General features: G+C 29.7%; 2 protein-coding genes across 2 annotated transcripts in view; one reads left to right on the plus strand and one right to left on the minus strand.

Annotated features, from left to right (window-relative positions):
• Positions 1–22,596, plus strand: part of LOC132950051 (rabankyrin-5) — a 40,951-nt gene that overhangs the window by 7,151 nt on the left and 11,204 nt on the right. Inside the window, exons 5-6 of the mRNA XM_061021246.1 lie at positions 589–712; positions 1,620–1,769. Of these exons, the coding sequence (XP_060877229.1) occupies positions 589–712; positions 1,620–1,769 (274 nt within the window). The remainder of the gene's footprint in view (positions 1–588; positions 713–1,619; positions 1,770–22,596) is intronic.
• On the minus strand, positions 2,657–8,375 carry LOC132950052 (uncharacterized). The gene is made up of 3 exons (XM_061021247.1): positions 7,945–8,375; positions 4,223–4,396; positions 2,657–3,566 (listed from the first exon to the last, which is right to left on the minus strand). The coding sequence occupies exons 1-3, from the start codon at positions 8,024–8,026 to the stop codon at positions 3,271–3,273; spliced, it is 552 nt and encodes a 183-aa protein (XP_060877230.1). The 5' UTR covers positions 8,027–8,375; the 3' UTR covers positions 2,657–3,270.

Consider the following 22,596-nt stretch of genomic DNA (forward strand, 5'->3'; position numbering starts at 1 on the left):
GTAATAGATGTCCAACACCGAGATGTTCTAGTAAATGGTTCTTAGTGTCTAATGCTTTTTTAAAATCGGTGATAGTAACGACTAGACTCAATAAAGATGTTTGTGTTGGTAAACAAGTTTACTTTGCATCGGTCAGAGCACTTTTTCAATTTTAGCAAATTCTTGACAAGAATAAATATTTAACATTTTATAAATTTATAAATTTTTAGTATTGAATATATTCAAAAACATCTAAAATATAAAAAATATGCTCCGACCTATGCAAAGTAGACTTGTTGACCAATTGAAACATCTTTACATTTTTTAAATTGATCCACTAGAAGTACTTTAATTTTTGTCAGTCGCTAAGGTCGTTTTGATGAAAAATTAATAGGGTTTGCAAGGGCCTTAATGAATTGTATACAAAATGTGTAAAGTTATTTATTATAGTTATGACTAAAGACCGTATTTTTCATATAATGCATGTTCATATTTTTGTAAACAATTACCTGTAGTAAATAGATTTTTATCGATTTTAATGGATTTATTATTAATAAATAATATATGTTTTATGAAAATCAATCAACCATTATTTTTTCTTTGTTATAGATGTGAAAAAGCCCTTATGGCCTCAGTAAATGTTAAGAACTGTGTAAAGTTTTATACAACTGCTGATGAAATTGGAGCTCATACATTAAAAGAACATTGTTCAAGTTTAATATCTGCTCATTGGGTAAGTGTTGTGTAAAAAATGAACATTATAATAATTAATTAATTTTTATTAAATAACCCGCTGCAACTTAGGCCATTGAGTGGTTTTTAACAATGGGGGAGAGTACTGTAGGTGTAAACAAGTGTGTTTGTTAGTTAGGCAGATTTTTTAGTGGGCACCCGTAGTTATATGCCATGCCTGGGTGGGGGTGGCGGCACTTCTCTCCGGACACCGTAACTTGCCCAAAGAAAAATTCTGCCCTCAGCCAAGGTTTTGAACCGGCGTCGGTGCGTGTCACTACCGACGCCTTAGTCCACTTGGCTACTCGTCCCCCCTTTGATATTATTATTTTAAAGCATAAACAGTAAATAAAATTGTTTAATATTTTAATATATTTATGCTATTAATCTTCTAATGTCCAATCACTCACCAATGTGTTTGTTTATAGTTATCTTTTTTTGTAATACATGATAGTGTATTGATTATTATAAATTATAATTAGTAATTTCACTATCAGATATTTTTTTAACCAACTGATAAAAATAATTAACTTGGACATTAGTATATTCTACATTGAATTATTGAAATGAGCTAAATATAATACAAAATATATAAATTTAAAACATGATATCCCGTGTTTAGTAATGAGTAATGACTAATAATATAATATTATGTTTCAATTACCAAGTTTTGAATAAATGATTTTTAAAATATTTGTTTTTCTAATTATTACTAAATTATGAAATATTCAACAAATGTAGTATTTTTATGAATAAATGATTTTCTGAAGTAATACTCATAGGTTCACAAATCTCATAGCAACACAACAGCTAGTTTGATTTTCTTAGTAAATTTTTGATCAATGAAGTGTCTTAATTGTTTTCATTGAATATTGTTCTAATAATTTTATTTTTATAAATATTTATAGGATGATTTTACAAGTGATGATTTTGTACACATGTCAGCACAATTTTTATACCACATGTTTAAGAGCAAGACCAAATACCCTCTGCATTCAGCTGTTAGGCTTAAAAGAGAAGATGTTGTATTCTTATATATAGTTGAGCATAGTTCGCAGGTATGTACATACTATATAATTTTATCTTATATCATAAAATAGGTTAATTAATTATAGATAGCAAAATAAAAAAAGGTTAAAACTGTTGGAAATGAAATATGTTTTGAAATAATGTAGTTGTATTGTTTCATATTGTTAATTTATTATAAAATGTAAGTTAATTAAATAATTATTATTGAATCAAGCTACAAGCACAAGTATACAAATTAGATATATGTTTGGATTTTTAAAGGTTAGTTTAGGTTAGTTATATACGTGCTATAGTTTAAAAATTGTTTGATTTTCTCCTACTGACTTACTTTCTTAATATGAAAGGACCATTTATAAGCATTTAAAGTTTTAAAACACCGAATTGTTTTTGGTATTGAATGATTTAACATTGAATTCAAATTTAACACATCCATTACTCCATGACTAGGTGTACTCGACTTTAACTGTAATGGAGCAGTGCGGTTACCAACTTCCCACTTTTTTCAATTAAAAGTTTCTGAGGTACCTACTACTTATTTTATGATAGCTCTATACTGAGCAAGCGAGAAAGGACTGATGGATATCATGTTATAATTTTGCACGATTTTAACTTTTCAATAACTATTGGGAACTCAATCTTGTTCTCATTTTATCTAATAATATATCCCAATTATACTTCAAAAGTGGCATTTGAACATCATTTTTGTTGGCCAGTCTAAATTTTAAAATAATTACATCTGTAGTTTATTAAAAATTCTTTACCACGTGGGTATTACTTATTGGTGAAATTTACAAAACTCTACTATACGTTAAATAATTATAATTTACGGTTTGTGTGGGTTTTATTTTGTGTCACTTTTAGATCTAAACAAGGTTACCTATATACTAATGGTGTTATAAAAAGTAGAAATACTCTCTTTTCAATTACATCATATTTTATTGAATAAAGTGTACATTGTAATTCACATTGTTGTATAGTAGAGGTATTATATCTGTAGGATTAAAAAAATTACACATTTAACGTGTATACTTAACACTAAAAATAAACACAGCCAAGTCTTGTTTAAAACTAATTAAATTATTATTATAATTTTTTTTGTTATCGTAGATTTTCGTTATAATCTATTATATCTTCTAGTCGATGATCAAAGATAATCTAAATATATTATTATCATAATATACCAATTTAATTAGTGTTATTTGCGCGTATAAGTGTCGATGATAACTCTACTGTACTTGGTAAATTAGATATAGATAATTCTAGATTTGAAGTTGAACCAAAAACAGTTAGTTAATAAATTATTGTAATATTATAACGATATTCGATAAGATAACAGTGTACATTTTGGACGTGGGTCCATTAAGTATAGTAAAAAACCAAAAAATACTAATATTCACATTCGCGTCGTGTGTTGCTTTCAGCATTTTTCGATTTTTTTCATTTAAAATGTATTTAGTCTTTGTACAATTGGCCAAGATTTCTATAATATGCAGACGCCGCGCCGCGTGGTGTATGTTCGAAACGCTATCGTTACGCCGGTTGCGTGTGGGTTTTCAGAAACCTCATGATATTGTAAATTATGATCACGGCGATAGTGTCCGTGTGACTGGAAAAGTTCGTCGTCTGTTTGGCGTCGTTGCAAAGGTTATCGTCGCAGTAGCAGAACTGCGTATCCGCCGTCCTCAGTTGGTCGTCGTTGCCGGAATAGCATCCCTTTTTGAACGAGTCGTACTCGACGGCCGACTCGACTTTCCACGACCCGTTCTTGTAAACCTGATAATCGTATTTCTGCGGCGTACAACCCCTCACATTTCCTTTGACGATTTCTGTATATACATATTACAAACAATTAATCAATAATGCTTAATCGTAATAATATAATATAGCTAAGGCTATAGATTCAATGTACGTATTTGAATTTAATTTTTCCGACTTTTTTGTTTATAGAACAAATGTTATTAAGTTCTGTTGTATATTTATTATCATTGTGTGCATGTACGAAATTCTATTTAGCATTTTTCGGTGTTTTAACAGCAAACAAAATAGTTATATAGGGAATTTCGTTAAATATAATTAAATAAACTCAGTTCTAATTTGATTTAGTTCTCAACAATATTTCGTTAAACATAGGTACAAACATTTTGTTAAACGAAAGTTCGTTATGTGAAAGTTTCACTTTATTATATATTTAAAATATTTATCTAATAATTGTTCATTAATAATTTTAAATATCATTAAAAAAAAAAAGAATTAGGAGTTTTTATTTTATATTGCATATTTTCGCATATTATTTTAGTTCTTATATTTTGGCAATTTTTAGTATACAAGTGATGCTTGTTTTATATTTTAACGTTCAAGTGCAGCATTAATTTCACAACCATGAATTAATACCTACAAGTATTATAATATACGAATGATATTTTATAATATAATTAGATCGGGTATTATTATTTTCAAAATTATGTATTTAATTTGTACGTACTTCCGGCCTGTAGTTCAAGTTGAAACGATTTCTTCATGCAATACGTCGAATTGGGACAGTGTACTTTGTAGTGATCGGAACCATCAAACTTCGAACACAGTCTGGTCGTTAGGTTCATATATTTTTCTGGTGGATGTACTGTACACTCGTAGCAATCTATCTGACCATTAGCATCTTTAAAAAATTAAAAATAGTTCAATTCAATTACATAGATAATTTTCTTTTCTCTCCCCAGTCGTTTTACAGATAATAATTATACATATTATTATGCTTTCGACGTTTTATTCATTATTACCTATTATAACGCGTATTCAATGGAATCAAACTTATTTAAACTCTTCGCGGACCTTAAATGATTAACCGTGCATTTCAGGAACGTATAATTACAATTCGCATTGGGTTACATGTATTATATATCTATATATATTATATACCTATTGATAGTCATTTTGTTCCGCGCTAGATACAATCGTTGTTCTCTTTACGATTTTCTCGAATACATATGGTACTGCATCACAAAGAATCTTGCGATTGCTTAAGGCTTATACTAACCATCTTGTAATGTTTTTCTTAAATGATTATTGTTAATTCGACTAGGTATAATATCAACTAATATTTATTACTGAACTATGACTTAACTTGATATAACTATTGTATTTAGTTATCCAATGCACTAAAAAAGGGCATTTTCGTTACTAATGATTTATTACGTGTAATTAATACGTTTTCATATCTAATGTTGTGATATTGTATAATCCGTTTGAAGTTTATTATATAATATGTATATATAGTTCTATACTTCTACCAGAGCTTATTTAAGGAGGGTGATGGTGTTGACCCCCTTGGTACTTGGTTAATGTATTTTAATATTTTATTATAGGTACATATGTCGATATTAAAAAAATAATTTTAATGTTAAATACTAAATATTATTAAAGCCTTAAAATATAACAAGAATAAAAAGTATGTGACAGTATTTAACAAGACAATAACGACGAATTGTCTGTACCATTATACTAATTAAACTCTTCCCCATCTCTTGATATTTTATCAAAACTTGCACTGAGTTCTTTCTTACACCTTTATCATTTTATATAATGAATATATTTCCGTGTTTAGTTTGCTTATAGTTTTATTTGTACAGTAAACATTTAATTTGTCAAGTCCTTACCTCGTACGGCTAGACCTTGGTGAAAATTATGTTGGACATTCGTTATTTTTGTTTAAATTCACAATATTACAATAACTGTCACAGGTGCCATTATTGCGATCAATTATCACGTCAAATCCCTAACTTAGTATTTTGTATTGTCATTAAAAAAAACTTATTTTATCTAAACGTTGATCGTGGTTAGAACTATTTTTAAAACAATACGTTGTTATGTGTGCGCATTGTTAGCTGGTTACATGTCATGAAACATAATAGTTGGTGGTTTATGTTTTATATACCTATACCTGTATTTATTATTAATTTGTCTTATGCCCTTGGCTTTGAAATTCTACTAAGGATACCTTTTTTCTGTATTTAAGTCGTTACTTTTTAGTTTAGAACTATTTTTCAGTTCACTAAGAAAAACAACTCGAACATTTTACCTATAAGAAAAAATAAATATTTATCAATAAACTCTAAATGATGGATCATAAATACCTTTAATCTTTTTTTTTTAATTTATGGACATTTTTAGGACCTAATTAGGTATATATTCTAATAATTTAAGTATGCTGCCAATTTAAAAAAGTAATGAAGTATGTTATCATTTCAAAATATCGTTATAGGTATAATTATTTTAACTTGCAATTTACCTAAACTCTCTTTGTGCAATTTGTATAATATGTAATATTTATGGTACCAACAATAATAATGATGATAATAACAGGTGGAAATGGATGGGAAATAATAGGTACCTAAACCCACACATGATAATATGCTCAGTGTGTCTATGTATATTAACATTGATATAGGTGTTAATAATAGTTAGAAATTAGTATAAAATTATCAAAATTTTTAGAGGATGTTAGCGCGGTATTTGTTTCTTATCTCTGACCCGCGCGCAACATAGCAAAGTTTACGTTCACAATAATGATTATAATCATAATTTCTCAAATTAAAGTGAAATGATCTCTTATAAAATTTAAAGGTAAGATTATTATCTAGGGGCCTAGGGCATCTCGTAAGAGTTTTATTATATTTTAATTTTAAAGCTAGTTATGATTATTTTAAAACTGTAAATTATTTGTACATCTTAAAATACTCTTAACTCGCTTTAAAACTAAAATATAATAAAACTCCTATGAGATGCCCTAGATAATAATCTTACCTTTAACTTTTATAGAAGGTAATTTCACTCTAATTTTAGAAATTAATATGCTTATTATCATTATTGTGTTTTCGGAGAGAGATAACAATACTATATGCTGACATCCTCTTAAGGCTGCGTAATGATACAGTCTGAACATAATCTTAAATAAGTGTTTTTTGAATTAGTGTAGTTGAGTATATTATAGGAGGTATTTCTTTTAATCTCTGCTATTGTATTCGATTCCGACTCCAGTGTCCAGTTCCGATACGCTGAAAACATTGTATAAACGTATGATATACTATACAGTATACATAACAATGAGACACGTACAAGTTATCGTATGGAATTATCATCGACGGTACGATTTTGAGCAATACAGATCGGCGATGTAAAATAGGTATAAGTATAATAATAATTGTAATAAGACCACCGCGATATAACATTGCCAGTGATAGTGTAGGTCGTTAGATATTTCCTTTCTAACAATGTTTAAAATTATAAAATTGTTTTCTAATAAACCATGATAATATATATTATTTTGTCAACTAAATGTCGAACATTTTAGATGTTTCAAATAGGAAAATCTCGTCGTCAAGAAAATTATAATCATCGTCGATAACACAATAATGTGTTCTTTTTATCAATAAATACCATGAGTAATATCTCTGTTTATACCTATTTTTTTACTCGCAAATCACAATATATTCGCGTAGGCGTTTTCAAATGGACAATTATAACTATGTAGGTATATAATATTATTGTAATATGAGCCATAGAGTGCTACCACAATAATTCTATTATCACATACTGAGGACGCAATGATGAAATACTTTGCACGCGTTACTGAATATATTATATATAGTTGCAGTAATCTGCATCTTTGCTGGTTACATTTTTTCCTCGTCGGTTTATTAATTAAATCAACTAAAATTTCCAAGAAATGTCTATTATTTCTATTAAAATATAGTTATGGTTAAAAATTTAGCCGACGATTATTATCCATATTTTGGAGATACCAAAAGTGCCCAACTTAAAACGTATTTTAAACTTTCTATTATAATTTATTTCTAATACCTACTTATAATAGTCAAATGTTTTATGAAATATTATATGTGTATGAACTGTGTACCTAATGTACTTTTTATTTACGAATAATCAGTTATTTTCAATTTTTCAAAGGTCTGCTGCAGTTCAATATTATATATTATAATATGATGCTTTTTTACGTTTGACCGCGTGACCCTGATCTAGAAATACTATAGTTAGTAGGCAGCATACGATTTATTTACTCGTGGTGAGATTATACGGGTAACATATTATGGTGTCGCACAAAAATATATTAGTATAATTAACTAGGTAATAGATTCTTTATGTAAAAAACAAAAATCAATTATAACAATATCTATGTGTTGAACTACTTACTGGGCACCAGCGAAATCAATACGCAAATGACAGCGGTAGCGAAAATCAAATTAGTCCGGAATGATAGAGGAGGGGTCATCATTTGTTGGCTAAAATCGAATTTCTTTCCTTTAACTGAAATTGTATTATTATATTGTATCCGGTGGGTTTTCGTGGCGAGTTGATGAAAACTAATAAAATAATATTTTTAATTTTTACATTATTCGATGCACATCACTTACACGCAGGTATACTACGACGCACACCACGGGTGTTGTTAATAAATGTATACGACACTACGACCGACACTCGAATAAGTATAGTATAATTTTTATTTTATTGTACACGTGATGTCTATCATATACTATATTAATATTGTAACGCCGCTCGGTAAGTTTAATGAACCAACTGAACCGCCGGCCGCCGACTGGCTAGCTAAACTTCATTCTTCAATGATACATTCATATTATTATTATAACGCGTGGTTCCCGCCTCTACCACTACATGAAAACCGTTGGATCGACGACGACGCCGCCGCTGCAGTATTTCTCGTGGCTGGTGGGAGTTGTTCAACCACAAGTGACGTAGTCTATTATCATTTATCATACATAATATCGCTAAACAGTCTGGTTTATTTATTATTTTTTTTATTTCATGTCTGTGACGATTTAACATTTTAAGCACGTGGTCAACATTTTTTTAACTTACACTATGATCATTAGTAGGTACATATTATTGTGTTGTGATTTAATACTGATGCATGACTAATCAATGAAAGATGAAAAACTATTTCTATTAAGCCCGAGCCCCGATATAATAATATGTAAGAATAAAGTTAGATTCAGAAGTCGAAATAGGTTATTGCATTTGGCCAAGTGTCTTTGAATTTTAATGTTGTTACATCTGAAAAATAATTTTGTACCGAGTACTCTTTGCCACCTAGGTTTATATTTAAAAAATACACGAGATTCCTTCTGATTTTATTCGGAAAACGCTTGTTCACGAAAAATAGTCTCACACTTGGTATAACAATTTGAACTTGTAGACATTATTGAGACTTATATCGAATCTAAAAAAACGGGTTTGTGTACAAGTTGATTCACCATACTCCCATATTGTTTCCCTTGATTATTAATTTTTTCAAATTTTGACTTGGATGTCTTAGTATAGACAGTGTGTCTATACTTATAAATTATTTAGATTTTTTATACCATAGCTACAAAAACTTTTTTTTTCAAATAAAAACCCCCTTTTTTCTGTAAATTGACAATTTACTTTTTTGAAAATGTTCCTTAAAAATTCTAAAACATTCGAATTTGAATAAATTCATTATTAAAAGTAAAAATGTGGATAAGCGTGCTTGGTGAATCCCTCTTTATTTATATTTAAGTATACCATTTACTATGACAAATAACTATCAACATTTCTATTGGTATTTTTTTTTTTAATTACACGTCGAATATTTAAAACAGGTTTTCGTCGTTTGATTTTTCTGACGGTTATAAGATACAGGTAATGAAGGTCATTTCTATAAAGAGGGGAAAAAGGCTAAGTAAATTCTAAGTGCACATTTTGAAAAAAAACCTGTTTCACTCAACTAATAGGTATAAAACATTTAAATACCAAATTAAAATTTGAAAATATATGACCAAATATACTTATAATATAATACTAAGTATATCTCTTTATAATGTTGTATGTAATTCATATATTATATGTGATTATTTTAATGTTTTCAAGTTTTTGATATTCTATGTTTAGTACTTTATACTTTTTATAATATAGCGGTCCTCGGTGCTCTAACTACAGATTTTATAATAATAATTGTTTTAATCTTAAAACTTGTCGTAAATCATTAATTAATAATATTTAATCAAATATTACAATTCGATTGGTATCACAAATTCATTTTACGTACAATTACTATTTAAAATTTGCAGTACAAATATTATGTTTCCCGACCGTGCGTGGGGTAAATTTATCGATAAGTGGGTTCCCTGTGGTCTGCTTGACTATATGCGGTTCAATGTACCTTATTGCCATACCTTCACCTTATATACACAGATATGTTTTATACAATGTATCTTTTATACCGTTATAATTATTTTTTCTACGTGTTTTAAGCAAATATCACGAAAAATATCATTTATCTTTATGTTAATAAAACAATATTTTAACAGCTACTTTATAGATATAGAACAGATAATATGTTATATTAATATTATGTTCAAACTTGTTTTTCATAAATCCTATCCTAATTATATATAATAGATAACCATTATTCCTATCCCAAATATATATAATAGATAACAGGTAAAGTCTCAATTTAGATGTACTAAAGTAGAACGAATCCTTTTCTCTCTTATAAATATATATAATACTAAATAATAAAGTTCTCATAGAATTATAATTTATAACATATTAGAAAAGTAGCACTTCTATTCAAAAATGTTCGTTAACAAGTAACAACGTGTATGCATATCATATTAAAAGTTTGCACGTGATAAAAAATTCGTGCGACAGTGTGCAAATACAAATTGGTATATATTATTATATAATTATGAAAATATCACTTAAATATTATTATATTACCCATACAGTTTGTTCACGATGTATTCATTGGAAATTCATTGGAATATTAATGCTTTTAAATTTACATCTATATATTTTGTCAATTGTTGTAATATATAATTGTATTTATTTGTATGCGCGTATATAATAATATAATAGAATACAGAAGGTATAGTATATTCATATACATAGATGGTGGAATTAAATTATGACTTCATTGCGGGTATTGGTACACAGCAGTAGAAAACAAAATGTAATTTGTTCTCTCAAAAATTAGAAAACTTTATAAATAAATGCACCGCTATTTGAACCGGATTGCTTCTATTCTAGCTATGTCTACTTTCTCCCAAAGAAATGAAAGAACTCTCTGTAGGTTTAATGATCTCGGAGTACCAAAACGAGGTCAAGATTATTCAGAAAGATAATATATTATGTCCTTGCACTCGAGTCGTTCGACGATATTGAATTGAATAGGAAGAATATAATTATGTGTATACAAGTGTTCAAGTGTGTACCTATACGTAAATAATATTTAATATATAAATCATATCTTAATACCCAAAACGGTATTTTTCAGCAATGCTAGCAAATATACCTATTCCAACGGTAATACCGTTGAACCCGTGCTCCGTCTCATACTATTATTCCATTGTTTACTATTATGTCTACTGTCTAGTATTGTGTGCAATATAGGAACCTTCGTCAAATTTTCTGTTTTGTGAAAAGGATAACTTTATTGTTTTGTAGTTGCAACTGGGTATTGGCCTATGTTATAATATTGAATTGTGTGCATACTCATACGTATGCACTCGCGACAATCTATTGTGGCATTGTGTCGTACCATGACCACCACCCCCCCCCCCCCCCTTATGTTATCCTTAAATAATGTTTTCAATTTCTGATTTGTGTAATTCTTAAATTTAATTAAGAGGACGCTACACCTGTATGTGTTGTCTCCGTCTTACAATTAAAAAACATAGCAAAAACTGTTTTGCTTGGAAAAGAACCGAGAAAGTTACAGTCATAACTGAAAAACGACATTTTCATTTGCATTTTCATTTGTATTTAGGCTAGAATAATGGTATTGAATAGCTAACAGAAAATAAATTTATAAATTATTAATGTATGAAACTATATTTAAGATAAAATATTCACAGGTCTAATTATTATGATATTAAAATATAAATATAGGTGACGTTGCGATAGAACAAAAGAATAATATTTGTCTTCCTTGTAACACTTCATTATGATGTAAGTAGGTTATGTATAGTTATATAGTTTGTACCTATAGATACTGACTAACAATATTTGTGTTTCAATTTTATAATTTCATAAGGATTTTATGATATGGAGACTTTTGCCCACTTATTGATTTTATCTAATACTAGCTGATCCCGTGCACTTCGTTGCCCGTTAAATGTACCAGCTCTATATGACTCAAACTTTGTTCAATTCGTTATTTAATATTCGGTGTATGGTGTTCAAAATTTATCTTAACTTCTCCGTTACCCGGAATAAAAGTTCTGATTCGCTGCAGTATATTATCAGGTAGGCAATCTATCTGCGGTAGATCGTGGACCCCGTGCTGTTTGTACGTAAGTGTATGATTCAACTCTAAAGTATCAAAGTTATACCAAGTTTGTCGTATTCCACCTATGGTGGATTAATATAATCAATTAATACAAAATCCTAATCTAACCGTACTAATATCAGATGAATAAAAGAAAACCAAATTTAACCATTTTTAAATTAGCCTGTCTTCTTCCCAGAGGTCTAATCTACACAAAAACATTAATTTATATATCTATACTTTAATATATAAAGTTGTAGAGTTTGTTTGTTTGAACGTGCTAATCTCAGGAACTACTGGTTTGAAATGAAAAATTATTTTCTTGTTGTCCATTCATCGAGGAAGGTATATCATAACACCACTCTACTACAAATTTATAGAAGCCTGGGGAAGTGCTCAAACAGGAATTTTGAGATTTACGGTGGAAGTGTTTGTTTATATAAAGGTCGCTATTGGTTTATAGAAGAATAATTTAAAAAAAAAATTGAGCCAAATCGGACCAGCCGTTCTCGATTGATGAGGTATAACGTACATTTTTCACACTCCATTTTTGTATAAATAGATTATCATTGAATATATTTATTCATTAATTAATAGTAATAATTATACTAAATAATAGTATAATACTATTGATATTATAATCTATATATATAAAAATAAGTGTACATTTTGAATAAATTTTCTAACTCAAGATGCACCAAACCGATTTCGATAAAAAATTTCGGTGCATATTAAGATTGATATGTAGATGGTTTCTGTGAAGTTTGTACGCTGTGGGATAAGTGGTTCCGGAGTTATGGCCTCTTAAGTGCACACCTGGTGACATGGCCAAAAACAACAACAACGTCTATACAATTATTTTTATCTATATATATAACCCATAGCAACCATTAAAAAACAAAAATGTCTATCGTAAATCTCAAAATTCCTGTTTGAGCACCTACCGGGGGTGATCACTTCCCTTTTTAAATTAGCCTATGACACTCGCAAAGAATGTGGCTTTGTATTGGTGAAAGAATTTTCGAAATCGGTTCAGTAGTTTCGGAGTTTATCCCCAACAAACAATCAAATCTTTCCTCTTTATAATATTAGTATAGATATAGATAATTCATGTCGTTATTGTTCACTTGAAACTGTCGGGAAATTATTGGTCCAGGACTCCTGGTAGTTCTAATACGTGTATTCATATTTTTTTATTTAAACTGTTTCATGCGCCTACAAATTGTTTTTTTTTTATATCAGGAAAAGTACTAATAAACTATAAACTTGTTTAAACCTATAACTTATAATTGCTCAAATACATCGATTTGTGAAAAAATGTTTGAAATCCAAAACATACTAAAGAAACATGATCGGTTTAGAATACTGTTAAAAACGTACTATCAAATAATTAATTAATCTAACTTAAGAGTTGAATAGTTGAGATATTATATAATAACTGTTGACTTATAAGTAACTTATTATCAAAGAAATTATTTATTTATTAGGTATTATTATTTTCATTGTTATTAACTTTAACATTATTTTTTCAAAATTTGGCTTGTACTGTACGAACCAACATCCCAATTTGAAATAGCTTTTTCATTCAGCAAATTTGGAATTTAGATTACATAATATGTAATATAGCTATATGTGTTGATACATCAAAATTGTATGACAAATTTCAATTTGCAATTTGCATGCAAGCCAAAGATAATGAATGGACCAATATTATCTAGTTTCGTGTTCAGCAAACTGTGTTAAAATTTATTCATGAACTACTGAGTTATAGTGTCCGGTTATACCATAAAAGAGGAGTTGTACACTATTTATAGTAGGTAGGTCCGTATGAAGAAACGGTGTAGACTCCTAAAATCCTACGCAATAATATGTCAGATCACGATAGTTATTTATTACAAGACCTTAGAAGTGATTTCAGTCGAGCCAATATGTACCTATATTATGGCTATAACACATAAAATATTATATATATTTTGATTAGATTGATCTATATCTAACTATGTAAACCAGTTACCCTCTCCCTCTCCATCCGTCACCCGCAAAAATAATTTTGATTTATATCATAAAAACCTCTCGGTCTAACCATTGTTATCTATAATCTGTATAATACTATAATTTAATTAGGTATAAATAACGTAAATCAACAAAAAAACACTAAAAACGTAGACAATTTAGCACACAATGAACTGAAATAAACATTTCAAGTGTTAGATATTTAATTTCGAGTTACAACAAAAAAAAGGTGGGTAAGTGGATGTTGCTCTGCTGTACAGTAGGTTACAAGTGGGTCACTGTAATGGATGGTGTTAAATTTGAATTCAATGATATAATATCATTGTATAAGAAAAACGATTCTGAGCGAAAACGGTCAGTCAGCCTATGATATTACCTGCAAGTATATTTGAATTATTTGATGATATTGTGAATAAAGTAATTTATATATAACCTATTTACGTGGAGCCTAAGAGCCTTGTTTTCAATTTTCAATCCTTAGCTATAAAAGTTGAACATTTTATAAATTATTAACTACAAAATAATTATTAAATTATAAATTTGATAAATTTGTCAAAATTTGAACTTTAAATGCTTATAAAAAAAAATTGTGCCTATGTATTTTTAATATTTTTCAAGTGCTGTTAGAACGATATATCAGGAGCCTTATATTAAATTTTCACGCTTTTTTACCCAACAACTAAAATTTTATTGATATTTATAAAAAAAAAAACCTAAAAAAATTGAAAACTGACAATGTCCGTAAACAGCTCAAAAAGAGTCAAATTATTTTCAAAATTATATCGTGTATAGAAAATGCTAATACAAACATTCAATTCAGTCATACGTTTTTTAATTACAACAAAATAAGAAAATCGTTACATGAGATATCGAGTGAATATCAAATGTTGTAAAAATATGAATTTCAAACGCTCATAAAAATTTAATTTGACTTTTTTGTTGATAAAAGTAGACAAACTTATGGATTATCTTGTATTACATTTTCAAATCTAGAAAAAGAAAAATTTTTATGAATTCTCAACTCAAAATAATTTGCTAATTTTCGTGATTTTTCCGTATTTTGTCAAGTTTTGAACTTTAAATGCTTATAAATGAAAACTGTGACTAAGGATTTTTAATTTTTTTCATCTGCCTTTGAAACAATAAACTAGGAGCCTTCTATTAAATTTTCAAGCTTTTTTATCCAACAGATAAAATTTTATTGATATTTATAGAAAAAAAAATTAAAAAAAAGGAAACTGAAATTGTCCGTAAACAGCTCAAAATAGGTCAAAATATTTGGAAAATGTTATGGTGTATAGAAAATGCAAATATAAACAACCAGTGAAAATTTCATGTGTTCATTTGTTTTAGATAATCACCAAAAACCAAAATCGATTTTCTCAAAAACAGATTTTGCCTAAAAAGTCTCGTTTTTCCTTAATTTTTCTTTTGTTTTTCACGTCGCTTTTGAAAACTACTGGGAAATTTTTACTTTTGACCCCCCTTAGTACCAACTAGATTCATTTTCCTATCAGAAAAGTTACTGTTGAAGAAAATCCAAGCACTTTTACTGTCCTAAAAGGTGATGACAGACACAAAAAAAAGTTTTTAAAAAAACACATCATTTTAAAATCAATACATTCATCGCTTTGCTCAGAATCTAAAAAAAACACACATCATTGTAAAATCAAGACATTCATCGCTTCGCTCAGAATCTAAAAAACAATTGTGTCTAGTTTTGCGTAGAAAATCTAGTTTTACTCTAAATGTTTATTTGTTTTTCCCAATTATTTTGCCAAGAACTCAATAGTTTTTACTTTTGACCTTGAGAATACCTACTATAGGTACTATAGGTACCTATTGAACTATAGGTTAAATTTTCTACAGTTAACCACCCTCAAAATAGAAGGTCAAACAATTTTTTTACGATATAGTGTCACCCAAAAATGTTTTTAATTATTAGACAAATTATTCTTTTGCATACCCAAAAATTAACAAAACATTTGAAAATATATGTATGTTGTGGTACCCACGATTATCGGATTATAAAGAATTTTAAATATTGTTCTGATTTTTATCCAGTTTTTTTTATATTTTCAACTATCCCTTGTAGATTGGTAAGTCCTTAGAAATATTCTCAGCAACACATTACTTTGAGGATAGCTGCCACTGAGTTCAATGATTGACAATAAATACGACTATAGGTGTTTATTCTGCAGTACACATAATAATATATTGGAATGAAGGGTTTAGTACCTAAGGAGGTCATAAGTAATAAGATGGAGAGTTTTGGATTAAAAAGTATGACTATTATACTTTGATTTTAAAGTAAAAAAAAACTGGTACTTTATCTATACTTGCTTATATTGCTGGGTTGCTAGATAAAATAATATCAATTCCTAGATCGCTGTGATAAATGGTTGGCCTTTTTAAGCGCGCCAACTCTTCTTGTGTTTACTCTGCGCTCCTCTATATCCACAACGCGTACAGGTGTATCGTAAATGTCATACTGTTAGGTGTTACTGGTTAGTAATCTATAAAATGTAAATATTTGTATACAATTGTATAAAACGCTTACTCCCTAAATACAACGGACAGGGGAGATTGAGGCCGGGGCTATACACAATGTATTCCGCAGCGTTTTCCGTCGAATTTAAAATGCATTGGTTTATATTGGAGCAGCACACGACGGACGCAATACGCCGCATTTTCATCCGCGACGAAAAACGCCGGTCGGCTTGCGTACCAATCAAAAACGCCTTGGTAATGGGTGCAGAAATCGAAAAAATGTCCTGCAGCTGTATTCCGATCTGTCTCCTATATCTAGTTGGGTAAACAAAACCAATAACCATTTGTAGTTCCCCTCAGAATCTATTACGAAGCTGGACTAGCCCGAAATGATAGATACGTCACGAACCAGTTGTTTGATCAAAACGTTGAATATGATTATATTATGATAATACTATAAGTTACATTAATAACTAATAGGTAATAAATATAGGTAACATTATAAATATTATAATATTATAAATAGTTGTGACGTCGTACTATTGAGAAAACCTAATCATCATAAATGACTCAAATACTTCTTATAATTTATGCGATTTATATACTTATTATATTATAAATATGTACAATGCGTAAACGGCGAAACTACCAAGGCCAATGGCAGCAACCGCCTATTAGATCATACGAATGATTTGATTTTTATACGTTTTCAAATTTTATGTAATAAACAATTATTAATAACTTTTTGTAGTTTTATAATATTATATAAAAAAGTACTATAACTAATAATAGTGATAATTTATTTGTTGTTACATTATGTTATTATAAACACGACGAGTTATTGATATATGTAGCAGCTGTATAACGTAATACGTTTTCCGCACAGTTGTCATGCAATAGCATGTATATATCGAACGTGGTTTTTTATTAAATCTTTTTTTACCTGTTCTCTTTTTTCAATTTGTATTTTTTCCACGGTTAGTGCGATTTGTGTTCGGTAGTTATTTATTATACACACCTCACCACGCATACTTACTTATGATAATAACGTAATATATATTGTTTACACGTTTTTATTATCGGACTGTTGTCCGCTCCAATCGAAACTCGCGATTACGTAAATTTTTCGATCTCGCAATTTTTCCAATCCTTATTACATTAATATGTACGCGCTTGGGTAGTTACACATTATTATAGTTAAGGTATTACTGCAATGTTATAATGCGTGTCTTTTCAAAATATTATTCCTATTGGCTATTAGTTTTTAGATAATTTGCGGCGTATCCTATTTAAATCGCTTGCGTTTGTTTTAGATAATCCTTTGTGTGCAGACTGCAGATGACTACGATGTAATAATATTATGGTGTATAAAAAACGACATTTACTTATTATAACGATAGCGACAATCGTAAACTTTAACATAATACGATTATATTCGTATTGCTATAGGATGTAGGTTTTATCTATAAACACGTGTAAGTATATATTATTATCATCGTCTAGCTACAAACTGTTATCATTTTCGAACGAAGACCTTGCCAATAATAAATTAAGCTACTGTCTGCACGTGCCTCATTTGGGTTGTGAAAGAGAGACTTGCCAAATGTACTCCCCTGTAAGAAATGTATATGAAAAGTCAGCAAATCCTTTGATAATAATCCATATAATTCATATAGTATAATACGGCGAAAATCGGAGACTTTTTTTTGTTTAATATACCTGTCTGCAGACAGCTATGGCTGTCCACCTAAATGTTATATTTTGTCATTTTATTTATATTTAGGGATAATTTGGCTGGATAAATTATTCGATATTTAAAACTGCCTTAGGTAAAATTCTTTAAGTAAATGAAAATTTGGTAAATTCGAATTTCTGGATTCTGGTGCTTTCCGCTAATGTAGAGTGTCGGCACTCAGTGTGTCGCACTTAAACTCGTGTACGGTCACGTCAAAAATCTGCTGATTTGGTCCTATTCCCCTCCAGCCTCCTTACCGAAAATTATTTCGTCGTTTTAGTGTGTTACCTGTATCTATATGTACAACAAGTATTGTGTTTGTATATTTTTGCGTTGAGTTTGGTATACATAACGAAGTATTTAAAATAAAACGTTAAATCTTAAACTGCAGACAGCAATATGACGCCTACACTGCGTGCGCCGATCCGGACCACGCGCGAAAACATTCGTTTTGTCGGTCATTCCCCACTATGCAGTGCCGGTCCACTACGCTTTTTTTTATATCCTTTTCATTTGTCCTCATCGTAATTTAGTAATTTATTGTATATATTATACATGACTTACAATAGTAATAATACATTGGTACGCGTATAATTATTGTATATTATATATAGGTCAAACGACAATTTTCTCATATTGTGCACCGATGGATATTTTTGCACAGTGTCCCGCGTTTTATACTTTTGTAGCCGTTATTATTCGCCAACCAGACAATAATATAATATTATAATAATATTGCGATTGTCACGTTGATCATTGCTGTCATACTAACCACTGGAGAGATCCCGAGGGAAATGCACGCGCATGAAGTGTATTCTTGGCTCTTGCGCTGACGAAACGTCCTTGTAGTCTTTATTTTACGCTTATTCGTCGTATTATTATAATTTATAATATATCATATCTCATATTATTACTATCGTTGTTATTATTTTAATTGTGCACTGTGTTTTGATGTCCTCGTACACGTCACTTGTCGTCGTCGGCAAATGTTGTCAGTTGCGAATTATTAAATTGAATAATATCATTCACTCGTTTTATATTTCATAATTTAATGTAATAAAATAAATATTGGGATATCGGTGAAAACTGACGAGAAGAAGAAGAAGACAAAACTATTTCGAGGTTTCCGATCACGAGTTATAACTTATAATAATATATTATATAGTATTGAATTGATCGTTTTACACTTATCAGCCGAGTATTTTGCTTATCGTTCACACAGAGATGATACGTAAAAAAAGAAATAAAAAAATTGTGTTGATTGCGCGTGTTTACTGTCGTTGAACCCGAGCACGAAATAATAATCTTTCAATTCGATTGTTTTTCCTATGCGGAGGGGTCATCAATGCAAACTATTTATTTATTAATTAATAATAATAATAAATATCGTAATTTTACTAATAATGTACAGCGCGTTCGCTAATAACATTACAATTGGAATATCGTTCACGCTTCGGCTTTGTATATACTTAGTCATTATAATATTATTATATTGTTAATATATTATTTGAGCGTCGTGCGTCTGTGCGCGGTAACCACCTGTTGCGCGTCCGAGTGTATTATTTTATTTCTGAATAAAAGACCACTCGCCGAGATTCGTATCAATGTATAATATGATAATATTATATGATACGACTATTATCGTTATACGATGTTAGAAAAAACGTAAGACGGCAACGGGAAATTCGATCCTCTGCTATTTTCGTGTTTTTCGTTTCCACTCTTGAAAAATCACGTACAGCACGATTTAATATTATTATAGCAATAAGCATGTAAAAAGTTTGTTTTAATTTTTGTCACCATCAAATCATACTTTTGGCACGCGCATCGAAATGTCTCGTTTTCACACTGTCTTGTTTGTCCAGCGTATCGTATACTTACCTATAAATTATAATACAAACGCATGACATCATAATATATTATATATAAGGGTAGGTACTAGGTACACAAAAGATCAGCCAGTATCGAATTATTACTTACTGATTATATTTAAATGGGTAGGTACTTAGACGTTTAAATGTCCTACTTTGTTTGATGTGACATTTAGCTGTGTATCTATATATGTATAAGAAAATCGTGCATATTTGTGTTTCGTTGCCGGTAGAAAATACTTATGCTGGGTTGCATAAACAATTTATTAAATTGAATGGTTCACTAAAAATTTAATGGACCAATCACTGGCCACTAAATCATGTTTAAGGGACCATTAGCTCACTATAGATTCATTAAATATTTTGTGCAATCCGGCACTAGTCTATGGACTATGGTCAAAAATCGACGAGATTCGTTTTCTTGGTCATAGGTACTGCCGAGCCCAAGCTAAAGGCCCAATCTCTGTTTTCTTCTTCTTCGTTTTAATCGGAACTGTCGATGTATATATATTTATTTATACGTTCCTTCCCATGATCATCGTGCTGTGGCGAATTATCGTTATTATACTGGACCGTTTGCGAAACTTCTCATTTATTAACTTTTATTTAATATTGCCTATATTGTTGCTGGCGTGCGATAAAGTTATTTTCCGAATTCGCGGTTGACCAATTGTCAATAATTATTATTCCGTATTCGAATCTTATCTTAACCGCCCAATGATATGCGACAGTGGTTTTTAGTTTTTGTTACATTTTTAATGTTAAGATGACCTGAATTATGATTTTAACGATACTTATTCCCTCTGAGAAGCAGAATGATCGTCTGAAAAGTGAAAATCGATTTCCATGGTTCATAAAAATAGTGATTTCTCCTAGTGTGTAAGACGTACATATTGGCGCTTCGAGACTTGTGAATTACTATAGTACCTATACCTATACCCATTTTCTCAAAAAGTTTTAATGGTTTTGAAAATATATATTTATTTTTTTTAATTATGTGTTCTGAAAAATCCATTTAACTCGTGTTAACGGTATGTAAAATATAAGATCGAATTTACCTATTATCAAATTTAAAAGTAAGAATATTATCTAATGAACCTCGTTGGGTTTCTTTTTAGATTTTAATACAATTTGCCATGTTACGCATTTGAAAGACGGATACAGCGCATGCGTCTTCTTAAGTCATAAAATTATCTAAAAAAAATGTCCACAAACGTTACAATTTATCCAGACAATGAGTGTTTGCTTTAAATAACTTTCGTTGTATGTTTTATTACTTAGGTATATAATATTATACATATACAGCTGTTTTTTATGGAACTATTATGATTTTGAATCAAAAAGTAGTCCGGTTGGAATATGATGATTAAAAATATCATATATTTACCTATTAAGTATTATATAATATTACCTAGGTATATAAATTTACAAAATCCACTATATAGTGCCCATATTATGAATGACTAAAACATATATGACGATGTACATGGTGCTGCAACAGGATGCTGTTCAATGAGGATCTAATTTGTGACGTGGTGTATATACCGTGGTGTGTTTCAGGTCACGTGACGTATTGTATAATGTTTCTTGGGTGTGTAACGTGGGTATTTATACATATATACTAGCTGATCCCGTGCACTTCGTTTCCCGTTAAATGTACCAACTCTATATAACTCAAACTTTGTTCAATTCGGTGTATGGTGTTCAAAATTTATCTTAACTTTTCTGTTGCCTAGAATAAAAATTCTGATTCGCAGCAGTATATTTTCAGGTAGGCAATCTACCTGCGACAGATCACGGACTCCGTGCTGTTTGTATGTAACTTTATAATTTAACTCTGAAGTATCAAAGTTATACCAAGTATGCCACTGAACTCCTCCTAAACAGCTGGACTAATATTGTGAATGCCGAGTCTGTTGACCAATATTTCCTCCTCGTCGATGAAGCCACTGGCATTGTTTTATGTACGTAACTTATATGTGAGTATAATACGCTCAATATTTACGTAATTGCGATACATATAATATCAAAACACAGCGTACAAAAAAATTAAATGCATTGAATGAATACACTGTTTTCATATTTCGTATTTTATATTTGGTCAAAACCATAAAAATGATTGTGTCAAAAATTTTATGTAGACAATTAATTTGTAATAACATAAACAATTAAAGCTTGAGGCTTGCAATTTTCACTGTACCTTTGTACCACCATTTAAGTGTGCACTAAGAAAGAATTTTCCAAAATTCTCATTTTAAAGTGGTCGTGCTTGCACAAGTATTTTGAGATACAAGATGATGGATGAAAATTCCAAGTTGAACACCATTACACCGAATATTAAATAACAAATTGAACAAAGTTTGAATCAATGAATCATATAGAGTTGGCATTTTTAAAGGGCTCGTGAAGTACACGGGGTTAGC

Source organism: Metopolophium dirhodum, chromosome 8 (genome assembly GCF_019925205.1).
Source record: "Metopolophium dirhodum isolate CAU chromosome 8, ASM1992520v1, whole genome shotgun sequence".
In the NCBI taxonomy this organism is placed as follows: Eukaryota; Metazoa; Arthropoda; class Insecta; order Hemiptera; family Aphididae; genus Metopolophium; species Metopolophium dirhodum.